The sequence below is a fragment of the Meles meles genome, chromosome 3 (assembly GCF_922984935.1).
Source record: "Meles meles chromosome 3, mMelMel3.1 paternal haplotype, whole genome shotgun sequence".
Classification (NCBI taxonomy): domain Eukaryota; kingdom Metazoa; phylum Chordata; class Mammalia; order Carnivora; family Mustelidae; genus Meles; species Meles meles.
In genome coordinates, this window is record NC_060068.1 from 152,849,295 (window position 1) to 152,863,888 (window position 14,594).

General features: G+C 40.6%; 1 protein-coding gene across 2 annotated transcripts in view; it reads left to right on the plus strand.

Moving 5' to 3' along the window:
* Positions 1 to 8,291: 8,291 nt before the first annotated feature.
* Positions 8,292 to 14,594, plus strand: part of FYB1 (FYN binding protein 1) — a 152,752-nt gene continuing 146,449 nt past the window's right edge. For both annotated transcript variants that reach the window (XM_046000368.1, XM_046000370.1), the window contains exon 1: positions 8,292 to 8,384. In XM_046000368.1, the coding sequence (XP_045856324.1) occupies positions 8,382 to 8,384 (3 nt within the window). In that variant the 5' untranslated portion in view covers positions 8,292 to 8,381. The remainder of the gene's footprint in view (positions 8,385 to 14,594) is intronic.

Sequence of the window (14,594 nt, forward strand, 5' to 3'; positions counted from 1 at the left end):
TTTAACAAAATTTTTTTGTAAAGAGGGAACAGGGGAAGAGTAGAAGGAGAGGAAGAGAGCATCACACGCAGACTCCCCGTTGAGCAGGGAGCCCAACACAGGGCTTGGTCCCACAACCCTGAGATCATGACTCAAGCCAAAACCAAAGGCAGATACTTAATTGTCTGAGCCACCCACACGCCCCCATTTTAATGGTTTTCAAGTGCACAGTCATTAAATACATTTATATTGTTGTGCAACCGTCACTACAATCCATCACAGAATTTTTTCATCATACCAAATTGAAACTCAGCACCTAGTAAAAATTATCTCATCATTCCCGACTTCCCCAGGACTGATAACCACTATTCTACTTTCTATCTCTGAATCTGACTATTTTAGGTTCCGTATATGTAAGTGGAATCATTGAACATTTGTCCTTTGCATTTGTTTCACTTAATGAATATCTTCCAGCATATATCAGAATTTTCCTATATAAAATTTAGAATGTTATTCAGCATTAAAAAGCAATGAAATACAGATATTATATTTGTATATTAGACATATTTTATGTAATATATAATATTTATCTAATAATAAATATATTGGATATAATATATAAATATATATAACATTATATATATTTTATATATATCACATTTTATTTGTCCATTTCTCTGTTGCTGAACTCATGGGTTGCTTCTACCTTTGGGCTGCAATGAACACGACTGTACAAATACCTCTTTGAATCTCTGCTTTCATATTTTTGGGATATATACCCAGAAGTGGAATTACTGGATTATAAGTTAAATCTATATTTAATTTTTTGAGGAACTATAATACTGTTTCCCACAACAGTTGTGCCATTTTGTATTTCCCATTAGCAATGAACACGGTTCCAGTTTCTCTACATCCTGGTCAACACTTGTTACTTTCCAGGTTTTTTAATGATAGCCACACTAATAGATATGAAAGTGGTATCCCTTTGTGGTTTTTTTTCTTTTTAAGATTTTATTCATCTGACAGAGATCACAAGTAGGCAGAGAGGCAGGCAGAGAGAGAGGAAGGGACGCAGGCTCCCCGCCGAGCAGAGAGTCCGACATGGGGCTCGATCCCAGGACCCTGGGATTATGACCTGAGCCGAAGGCAGTGGCTTAACCCACTGAGCCATCCAGGCGCCCCTCCCTTTGTAGTTTTGATTTACATTTCCCTAATGATGAGTAATGTTGAGCATCCCTTCGTGTTCTTTTTTTTTTTTTTTTAAGATTTTATTTATTTATTTGACAGCCAGAGATCACAAGTAGGCAGAGAGGCAGGCAAAGACAGAGAGGGGAGCAGGCTCCCTGCTGAGCAGAGTGCCCCATATGGGGCTCGATCCCAGGACGCTGAGACCATGACCTGAGCTGAAGGCAGAGGCTTAACCCACTGAGCCACCCAGGCGCCCCTCCCTTCATGTTCTTATTGGCCTTTTGTATATCTTCTATGGAGAAATATCTATTCAAATCCTTTGCCTATTTTTTAATCAGGTTGTTTTTTTGTTGTTCAGTTATAGTAATTCTTTATATACTTTGGGTATTAATTCCTTATCATATATACTACTTACAAATATTTTCTCTTATTCTGGGGCTGTCTTTTACTCTATTGATAGTGTCCTTTGATGCACAAAATTTTTAATGTTGATGACATCTAATTAACCTAGTTTTTCTTCTGTTTCCTGTGCATGTGGTGTCATATCCAAAAAGTCATTGGATCCAATGTCAATTTTGTCATGAAACTTCTCCCCCGTGTGTTCTTCTAGGCATCTTGCAGTTTTATTAGCTCTTATGTTTTTCAAAATGATCATTTTGAGTTAATTTTTTATATTGTACAAGATAAGGCTCTAGTTTCATTCTTTTGCATTATGGATATCTAGTTTTCCCACTATCATATATAGATCAATAATAATTTTTAATCATATGTTAGCCTATTAAAGTCTATCAATCTAGAAGTTATTAAAAATAAAAGAGGGTCAGGATGACATTGAATCATCTCACAAATTATGTTGTAAAAATATTGTTTCTTAGCTACATTACAGATAAACTTAAATCCTCCTTATAGCATTGCTAAGTAGCAGTTGTATCGAGTTCCAAAAAGGTACTACAGAATTTAAAATAGGAACATTTGTGTTCTGATGAAAAGAAAAACTGTCACTAGGTTATACCCACGATGGCTAATTTTGTATTAGGTCATAGATAACTTTATATTTAGGTAGGCTTCTTGCCTGACAAATCATAATTTGTGAAATAGGGTATTTAAAAAAAGAAAGAAAAGAATATAAGTCTTCACCAATATTTATCTTGTACTGAAATGGAAATATTCCTACTTTAAAATTAAACAGACAACAAATTAGGAAAATGAGTATATTCATAACTGCAATTAGTTGGTATAAGGACCTATTTAGCCAGAGCGACTCCATCTCAGTTAAAAAGTCATTTTGTTGTTTGTGCAGTAAAACTTAAACTGACCCTGCCCCCTACAGAGAAACTTACTTAGAAGCAAGTCTGGGAAACCAGTAAAATATGGTCGGCCAGTTCCTAATAACAGAGCCCAGAATACAAGGACGAGTCAGGCCAGGAGGAGACATCCAATCAGTAAAAAGCACACATACTATCTCCCTAACCACCAAAGAATGTAAACCTCATCTTTTGGGCGCCAAACTTGAGCGCCAATTCTGACCAGAGTAATAGGTTAGGTCAAACAGCTACTATAGGGCAAATTGTAATTCAATTGGCCACCTGCGTGTAGCCTAACATGACTATGCAATGTTACAATCTCATTGGCCACCTATGTTTGGCCAGGCTTTTGCTCTATAAAAGGTAGCCTGTAAGATTGGGAGGGGTCACTCTCTTCGGAGGTGGCCCTGATCGGTCAGTCGATTCTTGAGTCTATAAGCTGGGGGTGGTCACTCTCTTCGGAGAAGGCCCTGGCCGGTCAGTCTGACTTCTAGTACTTGGCATAAAATAAAGCTTTACATAACTTTCACCTCGTCTCAGTCTCGTTCCTTTGATAATGGACCTAACAGTTGGCAGTGGGAAAGAATAAGAACTCAAGAAATGGCAGAGAAATCCATTTTCCTTTTTGTCATCTTCTCTGAGTCTGTAAAATCCCAAGACACATCTGTTAATTTTCTAAACTTTCTGGCCTAACCTTACAATTGTGAGGGAAACTGGGAATGAATGGATGAATGACAAAAGCAGAAATTGATTTCTCACATATGGCCTTGCCTTTTACTCATTAAAGTACAAATTATTATTAACAAATTGTCAAACCCGTGACCAACCCAATGAGAGTGTGTATTTTGACGATGTCAGTTAAACATCCTTGACTTAGAGACACAGTGAGACAAAAAGATTACAACTTAGATTCTGCCTCTGAGAAGACCATCTGAGGACTGATCAGATGAGAAGCCATGAAAAGAGAATAGCAAGAGCCATGAGTAGAAAACAGCAAGATTCAATAGACCCTGCAGAACCTTACAAGCCCCCCAAAACCCAAGACAGAGGAAGATTAAAAGTATAGCCAAAAGAGCAAAAGAAAGTAATAAGTACATCAATAAATAACACAGAATTCCACAAGCTTTGTTCTTTGTCTCCTAGCTTTTCAAGTTAGTTGGTTTGATAAAAGACCCCTTAAATCAAGTTTAGATTATTTCTCCATTGTCCTGTCTCAACAGTTCATTTAGAGATCAGTAAATGCTTGCCCGAGGTTGGGTTTAACTTGTAAAGAAAATCGTTCCCTGTCCTCCATGAGTTTAAATACAATTTACTCATCTTGTTTGAAATATAGTGGGAACTCACCTTCTGTTGGAGGATGAGTTCATTTTTTTACTAAAGTTGATTAGTAAGTTATTTATTCCAGGGGCTCCTGGGTGGCCTAGTCAGTTAAAAGTCTGACTCTGACTCTTGGTTTCAGCTCAGGTAATGATCTCAGGGTCATGGGATCAAGCCCCACATCAGGCTCCAGTCTGCTTGGGAATCTCTCCCTTTCCTTCTCTCTCCCCTTCTGGCTCTCTTCCTGCTCACTCCCTCTTTCTCTAAAATAAATAAATAAAATCTTCAAAAGAAAAAATAAGTTATTTTTTTCCAGAGGACTGATGTTCTGAATGGGTTAAGGCCTGCTTTCATCAAAAATATGAAGTACAAGAATGAAAATCCACTCTGTTTTCAAAACAAAAAGCGAAAGAGAAATAAGGCAAACCAAGGAACTGCCCATTTCCTCTTGCACACCCTTTTTAAACATGCTTGTTCTTATCCTGCTTTCTTCCTGCTACTTTCCACTTGGCTTTTCCATATCTCTCTAAGCAGTGAGACTAGAATTTCCTTGAATTTCTATGAATCTATTCCATGAGTTTGAGTTGTTCTTTGCTGGCGCAGTTCAAATGCATGCTGCTAGAAGGAGACAAGTTTACCAAATAATGAAGTTTTAGCTGACCCTTTTCCCAGTTTGGAAACTCGAGGGGTCACTCACCATTTCTGTGCCTTAATTTCATCATCAGTGAGCAGTCACGTAGTGACCATCTTCTAGCATTTGATCATACTTTAGCCAAGAGTTTTCCTACAGCTTCTCAAAAATAACGGGCTTCAAGGGAGGCCGCACACCTGCAGGATTAGTGTGCAAAACCCTATAATGTTTTTATCAGATTCTGAAAGGAACCCAGGAGCCAAAAAAAAAATTTAGAGAAATAGAAGTTGCTCTAGGATCTTAGGATGACTGAAGGAAGTATGCAAATTAATTCGCACTGAAAGAGTTTCAAATCTAGTTAGGAAGCCAAACTTAATGCAGCCGATACGGTGGGAGAACCATAAAAGGCAAACATAGCGAGGAGCTTCAGTTCGTGGCGCAGTCTGCAGGCATCCAGAAAAAGGGAGAGAAGAAGAAGTGCGCTGAAGAGAAGGCTTCTTGGAAGAGGTGAGACTCAACGTCCCTCTGTTCTCCTGTCTCTGGGGTCTTGCTTGGGCATGTTGGTGTTGGGCACATAAAGGAGGGGATCATTTGTTTCTTCTCTAAAATGTTAGCCATGGGGCGCCTGGGTGGCTCAGTGGGTTAAAGCCTCTGCTTTTGGCTCAGGTCATGATCCCAGGGTCCTGGGATAAAGCCCCACGTCGGGCTCTCTGCTCAGCAGGAGGCCTGTTTCTCTTCCTCTCTCTCTCTGCCTGCCTCTCTGCCTACTTGTGATCTCTGTCTGTCAAATAAGAAAATAAAATCTTTAAAAAAATAAAAAATAAAATGTTAGCCATTTGGGATATAAAGGGGAAATTATGTAAGAGTTTAAAATCATTCTAACCCTCTATGCTAACCATTTTAACCAGGCTCCTTTTAGAACCTGATAGATACAACCCTGACAATGCTTTTTTTTTTTTTTTTTAAGATTTTATTTACTTATTTGACGGAGAGAGAGACATCACAAGTAGGCAGAGAAGCAGGCAGGGGTGGGGGGAGCAGGCTCCCTGCTGAGCAGAGAGCCTGCTTCGGGGCTTGATCCCAGGACCCTGAGATCATAACCTGAGCCAGAGGCAGAGGCTTAACCCATTGAGCCACCCAGGCATCCCCCAGACAATGCTTTTAAATAACACTCTGTACATAGTGTTACCAGAAATTTTTATTAGTGCTGTTTCCCTCCATCTTCTTGTAAATTGACTTCGAAAAATGAAGCTGGGTTCTGTGACCCACCCTACATCTTTGGGCCTCACTGTCTCCCCCTAGCTGTCACCTCTGGTGAATACCAACGTGGGGGCACTCCTTTTACTCTTACTGAACAAAAACCCGTTCTCTGGAGTGGGAATTTAGGAAAAGAGAATGCATGTCCAGGTAGTTAAAGAATTCTAACGACTTGCATCCTCTGAGCTACTTCTCCCTTTCATTAGCAGGAATCATTACAGTGCCCATACCAGGAAAATAGAACTTTATCTTCTTTAGATGGTATCTCTATATTGTCCGTCATCTTCATTGCATTTCCTGCCTCGCCTTCCTGCTCAGGGGCTTATGTACTAATTGGCTTCGCAGGAAATACACTCACATTCGTGATATTTGAAATATTTTTTAAGTAAAGTGATTAGGCTGCAAAAGCAAAAACTCTTTGGTGGATGATGAATTAGGACTTGGAGCTCAAGTCCTTAACCTGTTTTTTCTTAGTCAAATTATTTGTTTTAAACATATATTTTGACAGACTTCCCAACTTTTGTCAGTAACAACTAAAAATTACCTTAAGTCTCCTTTGGAAATAAGCACAAATTGAAATGGAATTCAAGCGAACAAATTGAAATTCAAAGTTCTCTTAACCAGAGACTTATCCTGTCACTACACTGTTAATGGAAATTGCTAGATTTCTGTTCATGGTGTAACTTTGGTCCAGCTTATGGGAACAGAGAGAAAAATCATAGAATGACCAAGAATAAGTATTTATCATGTACTGTATGGTGAAAATATGTTGTTAAACTCAGTAGTAAACAATGTCAGGGCATCGGGATTATTTCTACCTGCGAGGCTCACCTGGTGATCTGTTCGCCGTCTTGCTGGCCAGACACATCTGTTCCTCCTTCTAGAGACCAGGCTTGCCTGCACCTTGGAATCTCCCGGGAAACTAAAAATTCCTGATGACTGTGTCTCAAACCCGGAGATTCTGATTTGATGGTCTGGCTGAAGCCTGGGAACTGGTGATTTTAATGTGCAACCAGATTGATTTAGATCCTAAGCTGTACCTGTGATGTGGAAAAACTCGATTTCACCAGAAGGTAGATACAAGGTGTTTTGGTTAAGCTAAAGAATGTCTCCATTTCAAGGCCTTCTGCTGGCAAATGTTTCATGTCTCAAAGCACGTCTGATTCCTCCACCTGTATTGCCTTGATCATCCTCCTCTTATTCATTGAGCATTTATTATGTGCCAGAGACTGCAATTTCAGATTCCTGATTACCCACCTAGCTCCTGACCACGTCCTCTTTAAAATACCTGCAGATTTCAAGGTGCTATCAGTTTCTTTTCCACCTCTGGAACTTGCCAGGAGCTCTGTCTTCATGTTTTGCCCTGGCAATGATTCTAGCCATATTGCTAATCTCATTTTCATTTTAAAAACATTTTCATTTTAAAAAATAAAATAATAGGGAACATCTGTTTTAATATGGGATTCGGATTGTCATGAAAGTACTTAGTACTAGCTCAGCACCAAGTGAAAAACTATTTGGTGCCCCTTGTACTAGGGAGTAGTACTTACAAGAAGATCTGGAAATTCACATCCCAAAATTAAGGGATCAGTTGCCTTTCCTTTTCGAGAGGCAACAAAAATGAACTTCTGTCCTCAAAATTACTTTAATGTCAGGCTATGTATTCAAAATAAAGGAGATAAATCCTCATACCAGAATGTGTTCAGACAGGTATTGCAGATAATTGGTGGGATTTGAGATCAAACACCATGCTTTAGGAATATATATAGTTTACCAACATGAGATATTGAGACATGTGATGCTAATAAAAATTGCTAAAAAACCTAACACATGAAGCTTGATTGACATATAATTTGTATTTTTAATAAAATGAATGTCATCCTATGATAAGTTTATGGATATCTCCACCATTTAAATATTGGTGAGAGAGGTTTAAATACATTTGGGATTGTTATTGTGTTCCTTTTGTTCTTTTTAAGATCATAGTTATGTTTTTAACAAATATTATATACTTAAAATAGAAAAGTCGGAAAGTCATCAAGGTACAAAGCAAGAATTATTTGTAATAAAAGTCAACCTAAGTCAACCACATTTAACATTTTAGATCGTGTCCTTCGTTCATAGATAGGTAGATAGATTCACAGATATAGACTTTATATAAAATGGGTTAATTGTGGGCACTTGGGGGCTCAGTTAGTTAAGCTTCTGCCTTCATCTCAGGTCATGATCTCAGGGTCCTGGGATCAAGTCCTGCCCCAGCCTCCCTGCTCAGCAAGGAGTCCGCTTCTCCCTCTGCCCAACCCCCCATCTCCCTCACTGTGCTCACATTCTCTCTCTCTCACAAAAATAAGTAAATAAAATCTTAAATAAAAATGTAAAAAACAGGTTAATCATGTACACAAAATGTAATACCCAGGCACTTCTTAAAAAATTTCATGTCATCTTTCAGACTTCAAAACTCCCCCAAGTACCTGTTCTCATGTTATTAAAGTATAATAACTTGATAAACATGACCAGTTATACAAATGCTCTGAGGCCTGAGATAACATGCAAATAAACCTTACATATCAATGTGTGAAGGCTGGACAGACCACACAGTTCAAAAAAGGAAGTGCACTCTGCAAAGCTAACTTGCACATTCACCGTCCGCCTTCCAACATTTTGCGGGTCACCGTGTGCCAGGCACCTCAACTCCTTTCAATAAAATGGTAAGTAAGAGATTTTATGACTCTCCCTGGCCCCTGGCAAACATCTCATCTTCTCTGCCTAGAGAAGAGAGGGGTGGGGAGGCTTCTTGGCCAAGTCCTCCTGGCCTTTGGAATGTTCGCTTGACCTGTTGTTCCATTTGCAAACAAAGCTGCTGAGTGTTACCAGTTGAGAGCCTGTGGCTTCAGGATTTCCCGTTTCTGCTTCTAGTCTTCAGAATAGAGGAAGGGCTATGACTTACGGAAAGAAAAGTTGCGTTCTTTGTCTTTGCCTCTTGAGATATCGAGGTGCCAGGATCAGTAACAGTGTCAAGTTTCTTATTAGAAGCATTTGGGAGGCGCCTGGGTGGCTCAGTGGGTTGAAGCCTCTGCCTTCGGCTCGGGTCATGGTCCCAGGGTCCTGGGATCAAGCCCTGCATCAGGCTTTCTGCTCAGCGGGGAGCCTGCTTCCCCCCATTCTCTGCCTGCCTCTCTGCCTACTTGTGATCTCTGCCTGTCAAATAAATAAATAAATAATCTTAGGGGGGAAAAAAAGAAGCATTTGGAATCCTGGAGGAGAACCCCAGGGATAAATGTGGGGCCGTGTTGCTGATGATGAGTGCCATTTTGACAACACAGTGGATTTTGTAAAGGAGCTCTTTTGTTTAAAAATGCATTTTATTATTTTAGCCAAGAGAAGCAAGCAAAACCCAAATAGTCCAAACCTTAGGGACAGGTTGTGTTCCCAAAGTTAATTGAAAGTCATCATTTGGAGCACACGTAAAAGTGATGGGTCCCAACGATACCATAACAACCCGCATAACCCATAAAGTAGCCGAACTACAGTGTTAGTATTTTGCTATATGGTTTCCTATTATTTCTCTGTAAAAATTGTCTGTGTTCTTATACTGTAGTGTTCTTATGCTCTCAGAGTCTAGAGGAGAGCTAACTCTCTATCCCACACACCCCCGTCCACCACGCCCCAGTCCCCAGAAGACTAAAACTTGGTTATCCATTCTCTTGTGAGGAAAGGGATTGCTTCCTCTGCCAGCCCCTGGTGAAGAGACAGGGATTGAGACAATGACAGCCCCAGGCACACAGATGGGGGACAAAACGCACCGCGGACACTGGAGTAGAAGTCACAAGGGCTTCATGGGATGTGTTTATAAGTCGGGAGACTCTTTTTTTTTTTTTTTGGTAAAGATTTTTTATTTATTTCTTTGACAGAGAGAGATCACAAGTAGGCAGAGAGACAGAGGGGGGAAGCAGGCTCCCTGCCAAGCAGAGAGCCGACGTGGGGCTCCATCCCAGGACCCTGGGACCATGACCTGAGCTGAAGGCAGAGGCTTTAAACCACTGAGCCACCCAGGCGCCCCAAGTCGGGAGACTCTTAAGCCAGAACTGGGAAGTACAGAGCTGAGAGAGAATAACTGTGCCATTGAGGAGAAAAGGAGGAGAAGGGACGGGGTCAGAGGTGTGGAGTCGTAGCAGGGAGGAATGCACAGTCATGGAGGAAATGGTGGCCCAGGGATCCTACCTGCAGCCACACTCGGGGAGAAAGGCAGTCAGCTGTCAAGATGGGACTTAAAAGTCCTGGTAGTGTTTCCAACTCAGTCTTCAGGTCCTAGATTCTTAGAAGAAAGTTTGACCTTAATTACTGATAGTCTTTTCAAAAATAAGTGAGGTTTACTGAGTTATTTGGATTTTCTTAGGGAAAACGAGGTAATAATACCAGAAAAACAGTTTAACCGGGTAATAGGTATTTGGTGCAATACTTAAGCAATGTTATCTTAGGGGATTACCATCTCCCTATTACAAAAGTAATGCATTGTATTAGAGAAAATTTCTTAGAAATACACATATGCAGAAATGAAACTATATACATTTTCTATAGTTTCAACACGTGGAGGCAATCCCTGTGAAGTAAGTACAGATCTTTCTAAATTTCATCATTTTAAAAACATATTTCATAAATATGATTTTTCTAAAAGTATTATCATACTTTATAAACCATTTCCTTAGCTGCCTTTTTTGTTTAAAATATCTTGAATAATATCTGAGTTATGATGTCATTTTTCATGATGAATCATTTCCATATGGTTAGACATTTAGATTGTTTCTTATTTTTCCTTCTTTATGATAATATAGTCAATATATTCACTTACACACACTGCTGCTTAGGAAAGGTATGGAGTTGGCCATATGTTGGCCCACATTCTTTATAACATGATTCCACATCTTAGAAGAGGCCCACGTTCACGTTCTTTATAACATGGCCTCTGTTCTTTATAACATGATTCCACACTTCAGAAGTGGAAGAACATGGCAGTAGGATTCTAATTCTCAAACATCTGCCCCTGTGGAAATTGACTTGATCCATGAACATAGGCAAATTAGCTCACCTCATGGGCCTAAAGTGAAAAAATAATAATAATAATAAAAAATAGAATGATACCCATCTACATGACAAGTAATTTAGGCACATTTCAAGTTGCTGAATTTTCTGGGGGAAAAAAAAAGGAGAACCAGATATCTAATAATGCACTAATTTTTGTATGGTCGCAGTGGGTGAGGAAAAATCTTTTATGAATACACTTAGAAACTTTTAGGAATTGGCATAAAAGTTGGTTTTCGAGGTTTTGTTTGTTTTGTTCCTTTCATTTGACCTTCAGTTGACATGTGACTGTTGACAAAAGACATGTGCTCTCACCTGCTCAATCATTCAACCAAGGTTGGGGTTTGGCTGGACGAGAATACAGGGTGAACAACACAGGTGGGGTCCCAGATCCCTAGAGTTTACACTCAGTGCAGTGGGTCTCCAACATTCATATGCCTCTCCATCAGGGATAGGGCTGAAGATTTTGCATTGCTAATAAACGTTCAGAGGCCACCGCTGATCGAGGCACTCCGAGAACCACCGTTTGGCAGAAGTGATGGATCAAAAGTGAATCAAAGTAAACAAGTCAAATACTCTGTAGTGACTTCTGAAAGGAGGTAAACAAGGAGCCGAGATGGAACAGAGAAAGGAGACATCCTCTTTAGGGTTCTGGTCTCTGATAGAGTGCTGTCTGCACTAAAGCACTGGTCTCAGCTCTGGCTGCCCATGAGAATCACTCGAGCAGCTTATAATCATACCCATTGCCAAAGCCCCGCCTGAGACCAGTTGAATCAAAACCTTGAGGTGGGAGCTGGGGCACTGCAAGAGTTGAAAATGGCTGCACCAAACAGCAAAATGAGCGAGACACAGGAAACGTGGCAGTAAGAACCACTGCAGGCAGAGGAATTGGCCGGTGCAAAAGCTGTGAGATGGGGAGAGCTTGCATCTGCGGGAAGACCCCCAGGATGGCTAGAGAATAAACAAGGGAAGATGAAAGTGGCCAGAGGTGGTTTTAAGAAAGAGGCAGCAGCCAAAGGATTTGATCTTATTTTGTTCACCCTAGCAGTCACCAGAGGGTCTGAAACAAAGGAGTGAGTGCTATTATCTCGTTTACATTTTGAAAGTAGGGCTACTTCTGGGCCACCTGGGTGGCTCAGTTGGTTGAGCGTCAGACTCTTGGTTCCGGCTCATGTCGTGATCCCAGGGTCGTGGGATCCAGCACCAGGTCAAGCTCCACACTGGGCATGGAGTCCGCTTGATATTCTCTCCCTCTACCCCTCCCCCAGCTCATGCCTGTGCACTCTCTCTCTCCCTTTCTCTAATAAGAAATAAACGCTTTAAAAATTTAAAAAAAATGGAAGAGAGAAAGTAGGGCTATTTCTGAATTAAATGCGTACTCTGCAGGAAGCCCTGACCGTGACTAGGGCTTAAATATTGACTATTTCTCCCTTGTCCTTTTGAAACTGTAGCCCAAATTTGAACCCCATCAAGTTAGAGAATAAATAGTGTAGGGCTTCTGAAGGGAATGGGTTTAGAGACCTTCAAATAACAGAAGGGGCTGCAGTGATAGCCCAGCTGAGAGCGGGTGTCCCAGGGAAATCAGAGAACATAAAAGGTAAGCTAGAAGGATCCCCTTAGGAGCTGGGATTGCAACCCTTTTCTTTCCAGGAGACTGTGCCTCTTGTTCTTATCATGTAAGCTGGAGGGGTCCTGAAGAGTATGTTAATATCCCCACATGGAAATCCATTCACCTCTTCACGCTTCTCCCCTTCCCCACTACCTGGCTTAAATCCTCTTCTTCTGCAAAAGAGGCCACCTGCCTGTTGCAGCAAAATCAAGCCTGATGTGTTAAAAAAAAAAAATTAAATTTAAAAATCCTGTGCTATGACAAGACAGTTTTAAACGAAGGATGAGAGGTTCAAATACTAGGGCATCTCTTTCAGCCACACGTCAAGGCATGTAGGAGGAAATGAGAGCCACTTCTTGGAGCACATTTTGGCATACATTAAGAGTGTGACACCCTTGTCCTTACAGTAAGTGGGTGTGGGACTCCAGCTCTTCATTTGGTAACTTTAATGTCACTTCCCTAATTCTCCGGGTTGGATTCCATCCGCCCTGTTTGTTCTCTCATGTCATTCTCTTTTTAAAATATTATGATAGGGCGCCTGGGTAGCTCAGGGGGTTAAGCTGCTGCCTTCAGCTCAGGTCATGATCTCAGGGTCCTGGGATCGAGTCCCGCATCGGGCTCTCTGCTCAGCAGGGAGCCTGCTTCCCTTCCTCTCTCTCTGCCTGCCTCTCTTGTGATTTCTCTCTGTCAAATAAATAAATAAAATCTTTTAAAAAAATAAATAAGTAAATAAAATAAAATATTATGATATGGGGGCACCTGGGTGACTCAGTGGGCTAAGGGTCTGCCTTTTGCTCATGTGGTGATTCCAGGGTCCTGGGATGGAGCCCTGCATCAGACTCCCTGCTAGCGGAGAGTCTGCTTCTCCCTCTGCCTCTGCCCCTACCCCTGCCCCCTGCTCATGCTCGCTCGTGCTCTCTCTCTCTCTCATCCGCTTATGCTCTCTCTCAAATAAAGAAATACTTTTTAAGATAAAATATTATGGTATAAAAATATTATGGTATGTTATGAAACAAATAACAAATTCTCACGTACCACCCAGATTTCACACGTACTACCATTTTGTCATAATATTGCCATTTTGCCATCTTTTCAAAAAAATAAAAAAGATAAAGTTGAAGTTCTCTTTTTGCCCTTCCCTGTTTCATTCCCCTCCCTTCAACAGCAGGGGACACTGGCTCTGAAAGCAGCAGCTCACCTACCCAGTGATGTTTTTATGTTTTTATTTCATCAGCCTGTGTTTGTAAAAAAAACATACAGTAGTGTTTAGTCTGCTTTTATTTGCTTACAATTTCTGCAAATGCCTTCTTTTCACCCTCCTTATGGCTGGTTCAATTTATTGACTTGCTTTGTAATTATATGACAATTTGTTCACCTACTCTCCCAACATTTAATTTATTGCCATTATTTTCCATTTCAAACAGTCTTAGAACGAACATGTTTCTAGGTAGAGGACATGAGCACCTAAATGTTAGCAAATGGTTCTCCAAGGTCATTGTGACCATTTACTTCTCACCAGCCTGTGTGTCAGTTGTCCTTTCTCTCCATCCCTCTAAAACCGGTGTCGTCAGGTTTACTGAGAGACTTCTGAGAATCTGTTATATTAAAACCCCACTTCATTGTTGTTTTAATTTTCCTGATCACTATGAAGATGGAACATGTTTTCTTAAGCTGATTGACCATTCAGGCAACCTCTTCTGTAGATCCTTTTCATGTGGTTTGTCCGTTTTCTTATAGATCATCTTCTCATGTTGATTTATAGAAAATCTTTATCCAATTCTAGGCATTCATCCTGGGTGGATTATGTGCATTGTGAATTTTATGCTCCCTGGCTTCTTTTTTACTTTATTTTTTTGGTGTCTCTTTTTTATATTAAAGTTTTAAATCTTAATGCTAACAAATTTAAAAGTAGGTCTTTTATCATTTCTGTTTATCACATCCTCTTAAAGAAGTTATTCACTACCCCCAAATATTAAAGCTATTTCCTAACATTTCGCTAAACTTTTTTTTTTTTTTTAATTTTATTTACTTGTCAGAGAGAGAGAGAGCGCGCGCGCACAAGCAGGCAGAGTGGCAGGGAGAGGCAAAGGGAGCAGCAGGCTCTCCACAGAGGAGGGAGACAGATGTGGGACTCGATCCCAGGATGCTGGGATCATGACCTGAGCCAAAAGCAGCCGCCCAACAGATTGAGCCACCCAGGCGTCCCTTCTCTCAATCTTTTAAAGATTTG